The sequence below is a fragment of the Rhineura floridana genome, chromosome 22, assembly GCF_030035675.1.
Source record: "Rhineura floridana isolate rRhiFlo1 chromosome 22, rRhiFlo1.hap2, whole genome shotgun sequence".
Taxonomy (NCBI): Eukaryota; Metazoa; Chordata; class Lepidosauria; order Squamata; family Rhineuridae; genus Rhineura; species Rhineura floridana.
Window position 1 is genome coordinate 17,607,603 of NC_084501.1, and position 17,821 is coordinate 17,625,423.

General features: G+C 47.7%; 1 protein-coding gene across 8 annotated transcripts in view; it reads right to left on the reverse strand.

Annotated features, from left to right (window-relative positions):
- Positions 1 to 17,821, reverse strand: part of KCNN3 (potassium calcium-activated channel subfamily N member 3) — an 82,823-nt gene that overhangs the window by 61,619 nt on the left and 3,383 nt on the right. For all 8 annotated transcript variants that reach the window (XM_061606094.1, XM_061606092.1, XM_061606097.1 and 5 more), the window contains exon 2: positions 2,699 to 2,794. In XM_061606094.1, the coding sequence (XP_061462078.1) occupies positions 2,699 to 2,794 (96 nt within the window). The remainder of the gene's footprint in view (positions 1 to 2,698; positions 2,795 to 17,821) is intronic.

The window sequence follows — 17,821 nt, forward strand, 5'->3', positions numbered from 1 at the left end:
TTCTGAATCCCAGTTGCCGTAAACTGCAGGAGGGGAGAGTCGCTCTTGCGCTCCGGTCCTGGTTGCGGACTTCCCGTTGGGGCAACTGGCTCACCACTGGGAGAACAGGAGGCTGGACTAGATGGGCCTCTGGCCTGATTCCGCAGTCAGCAGATGTTCTTATGCGTTTCAGACCCAGAAACGGTTCCATCTGGCGAAGGTCCCTGGAGCAGGCAACAAGCCACAGGCCCAAAGGGAGCAGTCCCTCCCCTATTGCTTTTCTGGCACGCTCTGCCCTCCCCTCTGTGTGGAGGGGAGGGGAGGGAGCGGTGGGGTCAGGATGACCCCAGCACGGGTGGATCCATATGGTGCCGCTGGGCGTCCTTGCTTGGGTTGCTGGAGAGGAACGGGGTGGATTTTTAAGCAAAGGCCAAGCAGAAGAAGAACAGGTACCCCTTGCTCACCTCTTCTTTCACTGTATTTAAATATCGGCAGTTGAGCGGTACGGAAGCTGTCATGGAACCAGAACATAAGAAGGGCCATGCCGGATCACAGTGGCCAACCAGATACCCCAATGGAAAGCCTGCAAGCAGAACCTAAGTGCAAGAGCGCTCTCCCTTCCTGCATCCTGCCTCTGACAGGGGACAGCCGTCTCCAAGTTCCATCAGGGGTCTTATTGTGTGGCTGGCCCAGCAAGGTAGGCACCATGGGGGTGGGGGCTGCAGAGGAACACTGAAATCCCCCAGACAAGCTGAACCCCTCTCGCCTCCCCCCTTATTGCACCTCTGAGCTAGTCCAAGCTGGGAGGTGGCAGACCTCTTTCTGATCCCCCTCCTTTTATGTCCTTGAGGGACTTGGGGTTGCTTTAAGGTGCAGATGTTGTTGGGACTCCGACATCCATCAGCCCCAGCCAGCAGGGTCAGGGAGTTGTAGTCCAGCAACATCTAGAGGGCCACAGGTTCCCCCATCCTTTCTTTGACATACATCCCAACCTATCAGTGATCACAAATTAAGTGCACTGACAGAGGTGAAAAGCAAGGATGTGGAGCCTGCAGCCCTCCAGATATTGCTGGACTCCACAAACTCCCATCAGCCCCACCAGCCAGAATGGCCAATGGTCAGAGATGATGGCAACTGCAATCCAGCAACATTTGGAGGGCCACACGTTCCCCCACCGCTGATGTAGACAGTACTGATGTGAGCAGTGGAACAGTTAGTTAGTTTTAAATGTAAACATCTTACGGGGCAGGGAGTCTCTTTAGATTAGGGACAGGGAATCTGTGGCCCTCCAGATGTGTAGCCCACCAACATCTGGGTAATTTTAGATGTAAAGGTCATATGGAACAGGAGAGCTCTTTAGATTCGGGACGGAGCATCTGTGGCCCTCCAGATGTTGCTCCCAGCTTTCCCCCCCCCAGCTGGCATGGCCAACAGTCAGGAATGACAGGAGTTGGGAGCCCAACAACATCTGGAGATTAGCCACCCGTGGTTTATGAGATTTAACTGCCATTCATCAAAAAAGATCCCAGGTAGCGTATGGAAAGTTGGGAATAGAAGTAGTCACACAATGCCTTGGGCTCCTTCTGGAGGAAGGGCAGGATATAAACTAAACAAAATAAATAAATAAAGAGGAAATACAAAAACCCAAAACAAACTAGCCTATCAGAAAGCCTGTTCAGGGTTTCTAGCCCCTAAGACGGGTTGGATGATGGGTTGGACACAGCAGCACCCTTTAATTCCCCAGCTTGAGAAGGCTTTCTGCCACCCATCTTGTGATGCAATTTTGCCATCTATTTTGGTTGCTGATTGATTTAGGCCATTTTACTGTATTCAGCTGAGGTGTAGTGGTTAGAGCATTGACAGGGACCTAGGAAGCCAGGGTTCTAATCTCCACATGGCCAAGAAGCTCACTGGGTGTAATTCTCGGCCAGTCACTTTCTCTCAGCCTAACCTACCTCGCAGGGTTGTTGTGAGGATAACACTGGGAGGGGGAGAGCCATGTTTGTACACCGCCTGAGCTCGTTGGAGGAAAGGGTCAGTGTAATCATAATTATAATATGCTGTTCACTGCTTTAGGGGCCTTTGGGCCAAAAATAAATAAATAAATAAACATTAAAAAAGGAAATAAACACACAACTGCCTTCGCCAGCCTGTCACCCTCCAGTGGTTGTTGGACTACAACTCCCATCACACCCAGTTAGGGAAGGCTTCTGTGACCACTATACCATACTCTCCTGCTGAAACCTTTACAAACTTCAAGACAATTGGTAATATTTAAAAATCATAGAATCGTAGAGTAGGAAGGTGCCTGTGAGGCCATCAAGTCCAACCCCGTGCTCAATGCAGGAATCCAACTTTAAGCATCCCCGACAGGTGGCTGGCCAGCTGCCTCTTGAATGCCTCCATCACTGGAGAGCCCACCACCTCCCTAGGTCACTGGTCCCATGGTTGTCCTGCTCTAACAGTTAGGACGTTTTTCCCGATGTTCAGCCAAAATCTGGCTGCCTGCAACTTGAGCCCATTATTCCGTGTCCTGCACTCCGGGACGATCAAGAAGAGATCGGGGCCCTCCTCTGTGTGGCAACCTTTCAAGTACGTGAAGAGCGCTATCATATCTCCACTGAGTCTTCTCTTCTCAGGGCTAAACATGCGCTGTTCGAATAAAATAAAGCACAAAGACTTCCCCCCAACATCAACTCCATGACCGTGGGGGACATACCTGAACTTCCCGCGTGTGGTAGGCAATGATAAGCCCCAGCAAAATTACGGTGGAGAGGCTGATAAGGCATTTGAGGGCCAGCGAAAACATGGAACCCTGTCAGATGAAGAGAGAAATGAAAGGTTAGTTGTAACGATTCAGCGACAACCCACTAGTGCATTCTTTCTTTTGCAAGCACCTTGGGGGGGGGGCAGCAGTAAATTATTTTATGGTGGTTAATAATAATAATAATAGACGCAGAGTCTCAGGGGGGTCTAAGACCCCTTACGTTTTGGGGAGCCAGGTCCCAGCAGGTTAGTAGAACTTATAAGGATGCAACCATATATTTGAAGGCCGTTCACATAAGAATCCACTCCTGGCTATCCTCAGCATTTTGGTAGCCTAATTTAAAGAGGCAGGGCCAGGGAGAGGCACATTTTTACAGTTGCCACTGTTGAACAACTGGGAGTCAGAAATCCTCGCCAATCTACCACAAATCACCCAAAGATCTACTGGTGCACCCCAATCTATTTATTTTGGGTTGTCTTCAACTAAGAGTGAAAATGGAAAATGGAAATGGCTCAAGTCAATCCCGTCTTATGGCGACCCTACGAATAGGGTTTTCATGGTAAGCGGTATTCAGAGGGGGTTTACCATTGCCTCTCTCTGAGGCTGAGAGGCAGTGACTGGCCCAGGGTCACCCATTCAGCTTCATGACTGTGTGGGGATTCGAACCCTGGTCTCCCAGGTTGCAGTCCAACACTCTGACCACTAAACCACACCCACTGAAATTAATGAACTTAAGTTTGCCATGCCTATTAACCCCTATTAACATTGGGTTTCCCATGGGCAACTGGTTGGCCACTGGGAAAACAGGATGCTGGATTAGATGGGCCACTGGCCTGATCTAGCAGCACTCTTCTGATGTTCACTTCAGCAGAAGTAGGATCAGCAGCGAATATAACTTTTTATTTATTTAAGAAGATTTATATACCGCTGATTCAACAAAAACCTCTCTGCAGCTTGCATAAAACAAATACAAACTATACCAACAAAATCAAACATTAAAAACATGCTTCCTTAAACGAGCATGGATAGAACATGAATTTCCAATCAATTAAGTCAAACATAACATTTATCAAAATAGAAATATAATATCTATCTTTTACACACACACACGCCTTAAAGTCTTCCATCTGCAACGTAACACAGAAAACAACTGGCGAGATGGCCCAACTCCCAGCAGTAAGTGTAACAGAACAGTAGCATTAGTGCCTTGCCCACAGAAGAAATTGCCTTTTTCCGTAGGATTTTAGTCTTGGCTAATGGGCACGGAAGTTTAAAAGATGGCTTAACAGCAACACTGCTAGATCAGACTAAAAAGGTCCATCTTAAACCAACATTCGCAAGAGCAACCAGACAGATGCCTTCAGAAAGCCCACAAGCCAGGAATGAAGGAAATAGCTCTCCCATGCAGCTGGTATTCAGGGCTAGACTGCACTTACAAATGGAGGCTCCATTCAGCTATCATGCCTAGCTGCTGTTGATGAAAACAACTGCTCCTCCATTCGTTTTTGAAAGGCTGTCCACACACTGAGGCAGTGAATTCTGGAAGCTAATTTAGTTGTGCAAAGTACTTTCCTGTTACTTCTTCTGAGGCTCCTGCCAATTCCTGTTTCATTGGGTGGCCCCTACATTTTAGTGATATCAGAGAAGGCCAGGGAGAGATAGGTTTCCCCAACCTGGTACCCTCTACTAGATGTTTTTATGATTCTAACACCCGCCATCCTTGACCATTGGTCATGCTGGCAAGGGGCTGATGGTAGTTGGAGTCCAACAGCATCTGGACAGCATTAGGTTGGGAAAAACTCTAGCCGGAGCTTAAATGAGCATTGATTGCTGGTAGCTTCTTGCTGCTGCACACTACGCCTTTGCTGAGAGTTGGAGAAAAAAATAGTTCTGAAAGTCCAGATCTTGCCAACAAACACAAAAACAAAGGCCAATTATGGGGATTTGTGCGAATTTTGCATTGTAGTTCTTCAACCAATGTTTACAAACATGCATGTAACGGGAAAGTATGCATAAAAATGAACATATTATTATGAGTTAAATGGTAGCGTCATATATTTGCGAAAACCACATACAAAAATGCATCATATTAGGAGGAATTGCTTGAAAAATGTGTATATTAGTCAAAACTGCATAAAGCAATGCGTTTATTAGGAGACATTTGCAGTAAAACGAGGAAGAATTTCCATGAGGATTTAAAAAAAAATATATCTGCAAATTGCTGCAAAAATGTGATGACATTAATTTCAGCTTGGGAAAGCCTGAGAGAACCAAAATGGACATACCCTTCCATCCCTAATCCCAGGTAAAACGGGTTAGGATTGCAGCCTCAGTTCTTATTAACTAAGAGCAGCTTCAGATGAGCAGCTTCAGATGGGGAGAAGATTTTGAATGAGGAAGAAGTGGGGGTGGGTGAGTGGGGTTATACCCCTCTGCAAAACGCTCTCACCCCACCCTTGACTGTTTCTACATCAAAGAATTTAACATCAGGTGAGCTAAGCAGATCTGTTTGGGGGCCCTCTGACAAGCCACAAAGCAGTGCAAAGCTATGTGGACCTTTTAACAAGCATTTCATTTCAAAGGTTGTTTTCGGCGGCAGGCAGAGGGCGTCATAAAAGATGCCAACCTTTGCCTATCGTTTATGGAGGGCAGCATTAAACATGGAAGAAAAGCCTTCATGATTCTCATTTAGACCCTCATTTACGGAGCACACAACACTGACTGATTTTATTTTTTTTTAACAATAACGGCTTCCTTGTTCGCCCAGGGGGGGGGGGAGAGGGAGAGAGGTACACTTCCTTTTGTGCAGGCATCCATTAGCTTAGGCTTTTATTTGAGCAATAACTGTGTCCATTATGCTTGGATCGGCTGCTCTGTTCTTCCCCCTCACCCCCCCCCGAGATCTTTCATTTTAGTGAAAAATAAAGGTTTTTTAAAAAAAAGATGCAAAGCAGGGGGAAAAGGGGCGCATTCAGCATTTCATTCCTACTCCTCTGTTTGTTGTGAGAGGCATTCATGGAGGAAGGCACTTTACACGTGCTCAGGGGTACTGGACCCCCAGTCACTTATGTGAAATTGGAGGAGAGCTTTGCACATACCATGGGGTGACAAAAAGACCAAGAATTGGGTATTAGAACAAATTAAACCAGAACTATCACTAGAAGCCAAAATGATCGAACTGAGGTTATCATACTTTGGACACAACATGAGAAGACATGATTCACTAGAAAAGACAATCATGCTGGGAAAAACAGAAGGGAGTAGAAAAAGAGGAAGGCCAAGCAAGGGATGGATTGATTCCATAGAGGAAGCAGCCACAGACCTGAACTTACCAGATCTGAACAGGGTGGTTTACAACAGATGCTATTGGAGGCACCTGGTTCATAGGGCCACCATAAGTCGTAATTGACTTGAAGGCATATAACAACAACAAAAGCTGTTCTCTGTCCAAGGAGAAGGGAGTCAAGCTGTGCTGAGAAGCCCTCAGTCAAAATCACACCCCCAAAAAACCTTTGAGACAAACGTGGCTAATCATTTGTGGGCCCAAGGGCCACACGGTCTCCAAGCACACCCTCCAGGGCCACATGCCAGCAATGGCCATGGGCCATCGTTCAGTAGGAGAGCAAGTGTTTTGCAAGCTGAAGGTCCCAATCCTTGGCATCTCCAGGGACCCCCGCCTGAAACCCTGGAGCGCAGCAGCCAATCAGCGTAAATAAGCAGTTCCCAAACTTTTCTTTCCCACGGACCACTTGGAAAATTGCTGAGGGTCTTGGCGGACCACTGAACGATTTTTGTTTCCTGGCTGCGTAGCCACCGTAATCCACTGTGCTCGATGGTGCATGCTTTTTCATTGTCTTTTCATCACTTGTTTTATTTCTTATGCTGCAATTTATTGAATCACAATTCACACTGCACAGAATTCAATCAATTGATTGAAAAAATAATTGAACTCTAGAACTGTAAAACATGCAGTTACAATCAATAGGACTGATTAATGCGGACGTGCCCCAGCAGGGTCCCTATGTCTCCAGCATCCTACCAGCCACAGAGAAGAGTCTTCTAATATGCTTCCTTGTCCTTCCTGCTGACGGAGCCAATCAGAGAAAAAGGAGGTGAGCCAGCCACTGAGAAGACTCTTTTCAGCAGCTAACACTGTCCTCTTTCATGCTGAGTGGCTCCTAGGGACGTCTGCTGTGGTAGGAGAAGGCATGAACAAGGATCTCATTCTCAACCCAGCAGCAAAAAGGGGGGGAGGGGCATAGCTATGACTAACATGAAGGGAACCTGCACTTCTGAATTTGTGACTACACTATTGCTACTCAGAAGTAAGCTCCGTTGGGTTCAATGGGACTTACTCCCAGGGAAGCATGTATTGGATTACAGCTATAGACAATACTAAGCTAGATGGACCAAGGGTGTGACTCTGTATAAGTCAGCTTCCTATGTTCCTAGGTTAAGCATGCCTTTAAAAAGGTGGGTATGGCCATTCACAGTCTTGCAAAATCCTTGTGCACATAGAGAAGCACTATGCATACCCCACACCCCCTCTTAATTGCTGCTCATCTGTTTCCCATTAGGTGGCAGCAGGATCGTTGAAGGGGGATCAACGATCAACCCCCCCCCCCGGCTGAAATCCAGCAGGTGCTGCAATTGGGGGAGGGGGGAAGAAGCATCACCTGCCGGATTTCTGCAGCTGTTAAAAAAGGCACAGAAGCCCTGCCAAGCAAAGAAGTTGGCAACCTCGCAGAGAGGGTAGGTTTGCAGCTTCAACGGGCGGCTCCTCCGGGCGATGGAGAAGCTGAAGCTCTTTCTCAGAACGATTCTCTCCCTGTTCTTTTCCGTTACTGGCCATTGATTTCCTTTGCCGAAGGATACAGCGGTTAGCCCTGGGTTAGAAGGAGCCCCTTTGCTTACCCAAAAATGCATTAAAATCTCATCATATTTAGCACCATCCCCACAGAGCAACCCCCACGCTCTGTCCCTCCGGAGGCGTTCGAGATTTCTCATCCAAGCCCAACACAAAACCCAATTAGCCTTGCCGGATGGCTCAAGGCGATCCAAAAGTAATCCCTTGCAAATTGCTCAGAGAAGGAACAAGCAGCGGAAGTTACTGCTCACCACCGCACACACACCAGGGCTGATGTCCTCCGAAAATTCACCGGCTGCAGTCTAATGCATACCGCTTCCCACTGAACATACAACGGCCTGGCTGGATCAGGCCAAAGCGGACCCATCTAGTCCAGCGTCCCGTTCTCCCAGTGGTCAACCAGATGCGGAGCGCAAGAGCAGAACACTCCCCTCCTGTAGCTTCTAGCAATTGGTATTGTGAAGCATCCTGCCTCTGACAGAGGAGGGAGAGCATGGCCATTGTGGCCACTGATAGCCTGATCCTCCACAAATTTGTCTAATCTTCTTCTAAAGCCATCCAAGATGGTGGCCATCACTGCTTCCTGTAGGAGCCAATTTAACTCTGCGCTGAGTAAAGAAGCCCTTCCTTTTGCCTGCCCTGAATCTTCCAACATTCAGCTTCACTGGATGTCCCTGAGTTCTGGTGTTACGTGAGAGGGAGAACAAACCTTCAATATATGTTGAAACCTTTCTTCATGAGGCAGCATCTCCAAACCCTTGATCTGTGGAGACGGCGGGCATGCAGCCGTACTGGATTGCAAGGTTTGAGAGGCAAACTCTCACACCAAAGAAATCAAGATGATAATCATGATGGGGAAAATGAGGAGAAGAAGAGGAAGAGGCGGCGGCAGCAGCTACCACTTGGCTGCTCACCTGGAATAGATTCAGACTCGCCCGTGGTGCTCAGGCAAGGAAAACTTACAAATATTGGGATGCTTATGAGTTTGGCCTTGCTGTGTTACAGATTTGAGGTCACCAAGATATGAAAGAGAGTTCACAGACATCTGATACTCTCTTTGTGAAATGCTACCTGGATCAAAAGAATATGGGCAGGCCTCCGTCCATCTCGCCTTGTTACCTCAAAGGGCCAGATATTGCTTGACTACAACTCCCATCAGCCCTGAGCACTGCCCATGCCAGCTGGGGCTGATGGGAGCTGGAGTCCAACATCCCTGCTGCAAAGAGTGCAATCTGGGCCCAGTGGCTTGCCTATAAAGTGAGCTTAATGGTAGAGCTGGAATTTGAACCAGTCCTAGTTTGACACTCAAACCACATGGCGTAGTGTTTCGAGAGTAGTCCATCTAGGATGAGGAAGGCACAGGGTCAAATCTCCACTCAGCCACAAACCTCACCAGGTCAGCTTGGGCCAGTCTCACCATCTCTTGGGCCTACCTCGCAGGGTTGTTGGGGTGTGCTATTACCCTTACCATTATTCCACATCCTGGGTCTGAAACTTTGGGGGGGGTAGGCAGATGTATTCTTTCCCCTATTTTTGTGCCTACTTTCAGCACCTTCATTCAAAGCAAGAGGAAGAGAACTCTTTCAAGAAGAAAACACAACCGGTTGTGTACAAAAAAGATGCAGGAAAAACAACTTTGGAGCTTAAACAGGAGAATTTTCTAGATCGGTTTCCTTTAAGATTTTCAGGAAGAATAAATTATTTTGGGCAATATCGCTGTCTAAGTTTATATTACTTTGTTTTTTTAGTTGTTACATAAAATCGTGAAAGGTAACAAGGTTTGGGTAAACAATTACTTTGGTTTTTATTAAATGGGTAATGACATTTGCAACATTATAGAATGTTCCATTAAAAAGGTTTTTGGAAATGAACTAATAAATAAAAAGATGTGAGGGGTTTTTTTTGCAAAATTAATTTTCACCTACGGCAGGGGAGTGGAACCTGCAGCTCTTTACATGCTGTTGGACCCTACCTCCCATCATCCCTGACCATTGGTCATGCTGGCCAGGCCTGACGGGGGTTCAGGAATACCTGTAGGCCTACAGCCTCCCCAGGCCTCTTGTAGGGTAGCAAAATAGCTTGAAACAGCTCCTGTGGATGCAGGCTAAACCCGCCCACCAAAACTCTGGGCCTCCCAGCACACAAAAGGCACCCCCCCCAGTCTGCAACTCATAGGGGGCTGCAAGAGTGGCAGAAGAAAAAATTGACAAAGGTTAAAGGGACAAAGGCTGTTAGAAGGAAGCTACAGACCTTCCCCTAGAAATAAACTTAAGGTTCCAGTCCTCATCACTGCAAATAAAGGGCTGATTTAAATATGAAAGTAGGAAGCTGCTTTCTGCTGACTCAGACCATCTAGCTCAGTATTGTCTACACTGACAGGCAGCACCTCCCCAGGGTTTGGGGGGGGGAGTCTTTTCTTGCTCTACCTGGAGATGCCGGATTGAACCGGGAATCTTCTCAGTGCTCTGCCACTGAGACCTGGCCCTTCCCCAAAGACGGAGATTTTCTCCGAAGCGATTTAAGCTGACTGGCATCTCCGCAGGGCGACGTCTGGCGGGGCGCCACCCAGCCCAGCCCCGCTGGAAGGGAATTCTCTGCCCGCCTCTGCTCACAGCTGTTAATTCCCCTCTTCCCCACCACCCACGGAAAGGGTGCCCCTGCCAACTGAGCTCACATTCCCTGAACACAATAGGGTTGACAGGGGAAGGGCAGGGAAAGGAATAGGCACTTTGGTAGAGAAGAGGCGCAGCTACAGAGCATTATTTATAGCCGACGGGGATCTCCAGCTCCACCGCAAAGCAGACAGCGTGCCCCGACCCTCAGCCTTGGAGAACACCCTCCCCTTTAGCCAGACAGCGTGGGACCCATTTGGAGCCAAATGGTCTCCAGCAAAGTGGGGCATTTACATTGATTTGTTTGTTTATTTATTTATCCAATACATTTGTATATCACTATTCCGTTAAAAACGTGAAAGCAGTTTACAAGATGCGAAAAACAATAGCCGTTCAAGAAAAGCGTTCTAAAATCAAACAAACCACCGGTCAGCTATGGCAAAAAGACATCTTCTTAATTGCCTGCATAAGTGTGGCGGGACAGAAAGGTTTTCAGCAGAAGTTTAAACAATTAAAACAGAAGGCACCTGCTGAATCTCTGTTGGCAGAGCGGGGCAGTGGTTAAAGTGTCAGGCTGGGACCTGAGGGACCAGGATTCAAATCCCCACTCAGCCATGAAGCTTGCTGGGTGTGACCAGTAGTGTAGCGGCAAATTCAGAAGTGCAGGGTCCCTACATGTTAGTCATTGCCCCTCCCCTCTCCCCTTTTTGCTGTGGGGTTGAGAATGAGATCCTCGTTAATGCCTTCTCCCACAACAGACATCCCTAGGAGCCAATCATCATGAAAGGTGGGAGTGTTAGCTACTGAGAAGAGTCTTCTCAGTGGCTGACTCACTTCCTTTCACTCTGATTGGCTCCAGTCAGAAGGAAAGGACAAGGAAGCACATTAGAAGACTCTTCTCAGTGGCTAAGACACTCCTCTTCATGGCCAGAACTCAGGTGGGATTAAGAAGGTTATTGGTTGCGCTAGTTAAATTCTGTTCTGAGGAATACCTAGAAATAAATTATGATAAAACTAAAGTTTTGATTTTCACCAAAAAACATTTAAAACATTGCTGGCGGATCAATGAACATCAAATTGAACAAGTGTCTGCATTTCGATATTTGGGGATGATTTTCCAAGCGTCTGGAGCTTGGCAATTGCATATTAAAACGGGAGTTGCAAAGGCGAAAAGAACGCTGAAAGCCCTCTTATCTTTTTATTTTAACAAAGGTGGGCAATTCCTCCCTGCAGTCATAAAAGTTTTTGTGCTAAAAATTGTACCCCAATTACTATATGGGATCCAGGTCAGTACTTGTGAGAATTATACTCCGCTGGAGGCTGTCCAAAATAGTTTCCTAAGAACCATACTTGCGGTGCCTTCGTGCATACATAGTTTCATTTTAAGATTAGAAGTAGGATTGCCTTCAATCGAATTTCGAATATGGATCTATAGAATATGTGCCTGGTTAAAAATACTATTTAACCCATTAGGACTGGCGCCCTACATCCTATTAGACAACTTCCAAGCTACCTGGAAGAGAATGTTACTAGATAAGATAACTAAATTAGGGTTCTCTATCCCAGTAATACTAGAAATGGGCTATAAAAAAGCTAAATCGAACATTTTGCTCCGCCTTAAAGATGTAGACTATCAGCAACATCTAATGCTTGTAACTAAGCAGATGTACAATTCAAACCCTCATATGGCCATGCCATATCGAACGGACCTTACAATAGCTAAATATCGAAAAGCATTTACATTGGCTAGGTTTAACATCCTTCCGTCAGCTTTACTTGAAGGAAGATTTAAGAAAATCCCACATAATGACAGAAAGTGTCCATGTGGGGAAGGAATGGTAGAAACGGTGTCACATGTTCTTTTGCACTGTCCCTTTTATCAAGATCTCAGATCGCAAGTAATATCCCCTATCTTACGATCTATACCGGGCAGAAATGAAGTTTTTTATGTGGATTATCTTCTTGCTGATAAACAACCAGATGTTACTAAGAAAGTAGCAAAATATTGTGTGGCGGCCATTGTCTGTAGAAAACAAATGATAAACTAAATATATCATTAACTTGCAATTTTTAATCTTTTAGCTTTACTTGTTTTAAATCTTTTAAATGAATTTTACTGTATGAATTATGCCGTATGTTTGAATTAGTCTATTTTCCAGTCTAGTGTCTTTTACTTTTGTACGTTTTCCTCTTGTATTGGTCTTTGACCGTAATAAACAATATTCATTCATTCATTCACTCCTCTTTCATGCTGATTGGCTCACAGGATGCTAGAGACACTGGGACCCTGCTCTCGAAAAAGTAAAGATCTAAGAGCCCCCCGACACCCTGCACGGCTACACCCCTGGGTGTGACCTCGGGCCAGTCGCTGCCTCTCAGCCTCACCTGCCTCTAAGGGTTGCTGTGAGGATCAAATGAGGAGCGGGGTGGGGGAAGGACCTTGGACGAAAGGTGGGATATAAATGGAATAAATGAATAAATATAAACCTCTTCTGCCCCACTTTCAAATCAACACAGGGGAAGGATCCATGCCCCCTTCCTGAAAATAGTTCCAGTTGGTGGATCTGACCACACCAGCCTCGCGCGGTGCATGGAGAAAAGGAAGGAGGTAAAGCCCTTAGAGATAAAGAACCTTGTGGACACAAGGCCACATCTGTTCGGTACATTTAAAGCCCTCATACCATGGACTGTGAAAGAGACAAATAATTGGGTGTTAGAACAAATTAAACCAGAACTATCACTAGAAGCTAAAATGATGAAACTGAGGTTCTCATACTTTGGACACATCATGAGAAGACATGATTCACTAGAAAAGACAGTAATGCTGGGAAAAACAGAAGGAAGTAGAAAAAGAGGAAGGCCAAACAAGGAATGGATTGATTCCATAGAGGAAGCAGCCAGAGACCTGAACTTACAAGTTCTGAACAGGGTGGTTCATGACAGATGCTCTTGGAGGTCACTGATTCATAGGGTCGCCATAAGTCGAAATTGACTTGAAGGCACATAACAACAACACGTACTCTATTCTCCATCCAGGCCAGCAAAGGGCAAGATCCAAATTCAAGGTTGCATTCCGGCCAGGCACAAAGCACTCAAGGAGGGCCAAAGGGCAGGGCCAGGCGAATGTCCCAAGGGCCAGAGAGGGCCGCATTCGCCCCTGGCCCTGAGGCACCCCAAAAGTTTCTGTGGAAAACATCGTAATTTGATCCACTGGCAGCAGAGTCAGTGTAGAATGCTGAAGAGCAACAACAGATAAAAGGCCTTTTTTCACATAGCGGCACGTAGCTAAACGATGACATTCCCTCCCACCAGAGGCAGCGATGGCCCCCAACTTGGATGGCTTGAAAAGAGGAGGAAGAGGTTATCCACGGCTACTAGCCAGGATGGCTAGGCTGTCGAGGTAGCAGGCTTCTGAATCCCAGTTGCTGGAAACCGCAGCGCAGGGGGGGGGGGAGAGTTGCTGTAGCACTCAGGTCCTGCATGCGGGCTTCCCATCGGGGCATCTGGATGGCCACTGTGAGAACCAGAGGCAGAAGAGATGGGCCGCTAGCCTGATCCAGCCGGCTCTTCTGATGCTCTTATGTTCTTAATAATAATAATAATGTTGGCCTTTCAGTTCTATCCGATTAATTGGAGAAGTTACACACAGCCGAGTTTCAGCCACTAAGCAAGCAACAACAGCCGCTTACCTAGAAGAAAGTCCCATCAAGTTCAATGGGATTTACTCCCAAGTGAATCCTGTAGGAAATTGAGGATTGCAGCCTTCGAGGGCACTTAAGATTTCCCTCCAGGATCTCATCTTGCTCCCCCATATCTCTCCCCCCCCAATTTCACAGTTCTGACTTTTTCAACTCAAACCCCCGCACATCACAGCTACGTTCCAGGCAGACCTCAGGCTGGCAAAATTTATTTACACATCAGCAGGGGAGAGTGAATAAAAGTTGCTGGTTTGGGAAATGAAAACAAAAACACAATATAGCCCCGAACCAGCTCTTTAAAAAATGCACGGGGTACACAATCTGCAGGACCCAGAAAAAGCAATTCCCCAACAGTAACAGGATAGTTTGATAAAGGCCTCATCTGCACTGTACAATTAAAGCAGTATGATACCGCTTTAAACAGTCATGGCTTCCCCCAAAAAATCTGGGGAACTACAGTTTGTTCAGGCTGCTGAAAGTTGTCAGGAGACCACCTTCTCCTCACAGAGCTACAATTCCCAGAGTTCCCTAGGAAGAGCGACTGGTTGTTAAACCACTCTGGAAACTGTAGCTCTGTGAGAGGAAGGGGGGGGTCTCCTAACCAATCTCTGCAACCTTTACAAACAACAGTTCCCAGGATCCTTTGGGGGAAGTCATGACTGTTTCAAGTGGCACCATACCACTTTAAAATGCATAGTGCGGATGGGCCCGAAACCTTGGTACATAACAGTAATGATTAAAATAACATACTTCAGAAGAGCGAGAGAGCACATAAATGCTTGGAAAGCTGGTCACTTTTCATTATGCTTTGGTACACTAAATATCAAGATAACCATATTTCCGTGTCATGCTTTTTGCTTGAAAGTTATTTCATTTGCACAAATCTAAGAGGTCAACAAATGCACAGATTAAACCGAAAGAAATCACTATCGGCTGCACACCCACAACACGTTTAAAGCCTGTTTTTCTCCCACAAAGAATCCTGGGAATTGCAGCTTACCCTTTACAGAGCTACATTTCCCAGCACCGTCATAAACTACAGTTCCCATCATTCTTTTCTTGGGTGGGGGAGGAAGAGGTAAAGAAACATGCTTTAAATATGTGGTACGTATGCAGCCTAAGATTTTCAGAAGTTAAAAAAAAAGGGCAGGGAAGAAGACTCTGGCAGGAGACAAGGGTCCCTCTGAGCATGCACAGACTTCCCGGCACACGGTGGCACTGTCAGCTTGCACAGAGCAGGGATTCGGGAGGTGGGGGGGTGTCAAACAGTCTAGCTCCAGCTTGATTTCCATCGCCGCTTTTATTCAAGCCGCCTCAGAGGCCAAACTAGGCAGAGACGGAAAGCAGAATCAAAGGAGGGCCCGGGGGGGGGGGGGGGGAGCAAGAAGAAAGAAAGACAAGAGATATATTTAGCTACCAACTGGCAAGACAAAAAAGCAACACTCCCCGCCCCCCCAACCTTGAGACCTGTTATTGTGTCGCAAGGAGGGGCAGGCTCCGATCACGCCAACCCAAATGGGAGGGGCACGGTGCCAGCTTTTGGAGGGGTGGGGAGCGCCATTTCCCTTGGCACCTGCTCAAGGAGCAACCCTGCCTCCCTGCCACACTTCCAAGAGCCCCCCCCCCCGGAAAGAGTTCCCATGCCAACAGACCCAAAGAGAACTTCCCTCCTTCCCCCAGCTTACCAAACGCATGCGTGCCAGCACACGCGCACACTCACACAAACGGAGAGCCACGATTCATTTGCAAGCCGAGAAGGCGGCAGGATGCTGGTGTTAAAAACCAGACGGAGTTGGGGCAGGGATGAGGAACATTTAGCATTTCTGCCAGGGACTAGGGGCACCTGGTGCACTCCAAGCATTGTTGGTCTCCGGAAGCCAAGACCCTCCAGCCAGTGCAGCCAATGGCCAGAGATGATGGGAGCAGAGTCCAGGAGCATCTGAGAGGGCTCTGCCAACCTCTGCCCCGCCAGCCTCAGCCAGACCCCCTACCTGCCTGCCTTCTTACTTACAATCAGGCCCTGCCTGTCGCATTTGTCCCCCTCCTAAGTCTCAGGGTCGCCCCCTTGTCGAGCTCAGCAGGGAGATGGGCCCAAATCTAGAATTTCGGTGGCTCCGCCTGTCACTGGCTCTGACTCCACCCATCAACAGCTCTGGCTCCACCCACTGTGGGTCTCCCTGCCTTCCGCCCTACCAGTCGCAAGCAGGCCAAGCACCTACCGGCCACAGGTTCCCCCAACCCTCATTTGTACATCACATTAAAACAAAAAAGGACGCCACAGAATCCTTACACCAACCCTGCAAAGCAGGGCAATACAGTTGTTGTGATATTTATTTACTTGTCCATTAACATTTATATCCCACCTTTCCTCCACGGAGCTCAACGCAGGGTACAAACATGGCTCTCCCCCTCCCGATGTCATCCTCACAATAACCCTGCGAGGCTGGTTAGGCTGAGAGCTGGTGATTGGTCCAAGTTCAAGCAGTGAGCTTCATGGACAAGCGGGGTTTCGGAACCTGCTCTCCCAGGTCCCTGTGCGATGCTCCAAGCATCACTCCACACTGGCTCATAACGCAAACAGGGGCGTTACAACTTGCAGAAGGCCACACGGCAGGTCGGCAGCTTTCCAAGTCACTCACTTGTTATGCCAGGACCCAGTAAATAAGAGACTGTCTGTTGAGCGTGTGCAGAGCGACCGTTCTTCACAAGCTGAGCAACCACCCCACAGGAAGGTCTAATTATTTACGTTATTCATTATGTCGTTGGCCTGCCACTTCCTCCAAAGAGCTCAAAGCGATGTTCGTGCTTCCCCTCCCACCCCCATTTTATCACCACAACACCCCTGTGAGGTAGCTTATGTTGAAACAGAATGACTGCCCCAAGGTCCCCCCTGGATTCTATTCTCACAACCACCATCCTTGTGAGGGAGGTCAGAGACAGAGGAGAATGATTAGCCCAAGGCCTGCCCTCTGCTGGAGGCTGGTCCTTTAGGGCGAGTGGGGGCACTGCCCCACCAACCCCAGGAAGCCCTCAGCCAGCCCCCACCTGCCTGCCTTCTTAATCGCAAGCAATGAAGGAGTGCCTCTGCCTTTTATTGGCTCTGAATCCATGACGGTTGGGCGCCCTGCCTTCCGCCCCACCAGTCCCAAGGGGGTCCAGCCACCACTTCTTAAGGAAAACAAGAGGCGCAGCTGGGGAGGGGCTGTGGCCTTGGGAGAGTCCCAAGGGCCAGTCAGAGAGGGCTGGAGGGCCGCATTCAGTCCCCACCGTCCTGAGGCTCCCCACCCCTGCTGTTGAATATGTAACCAGGAAGTAACAATTATTCTAGATAAATTAATTCAGGCAGCACAGTCTGTCCTTTTGTGTTCTGTGGATGGTTAAAGAAAAACCTCCATGTCCAGGGGCATTCTATCACTGAATGCTGGCCGTTTGGGGGGAAGGGCAGAGACATCAAGCAATGCCCACCATCTTCACGTCCTGCCCGCCAGCTGTCCATTTTATATTTTTAATCATTCCTATTCCTCTCTTCCTCCCTAAGGAGATTAGAGCAGTGTAGGCTAAAAACAGCAAGTTTCATCCAACTAGATGGTGTTCATCATAGACCCACCAAAATGAATGTTCACCTAAATGAGTCACGCCTGCTGTCTTCCATGGGTCTGTTCTGAGCAGGGCTAACACCGGACACAGCCCAGTCAAACAATATGAAGAACCAACAGGACCTCCCAGCGATCAAAATATCTAGGTGGGCTCAAAAGCCTGATTTTAAAGAGGACTAAAGGTAAAGGTGTCCCCGCACTTGTAGTGCGAGTCGTTTCCGACTCTTAGGATGACATCTTGCGACGTTTTACTAGGCAGACCGTATATATGGGGTGGGATTGCCAGTTCCTTCCCCGGCCTT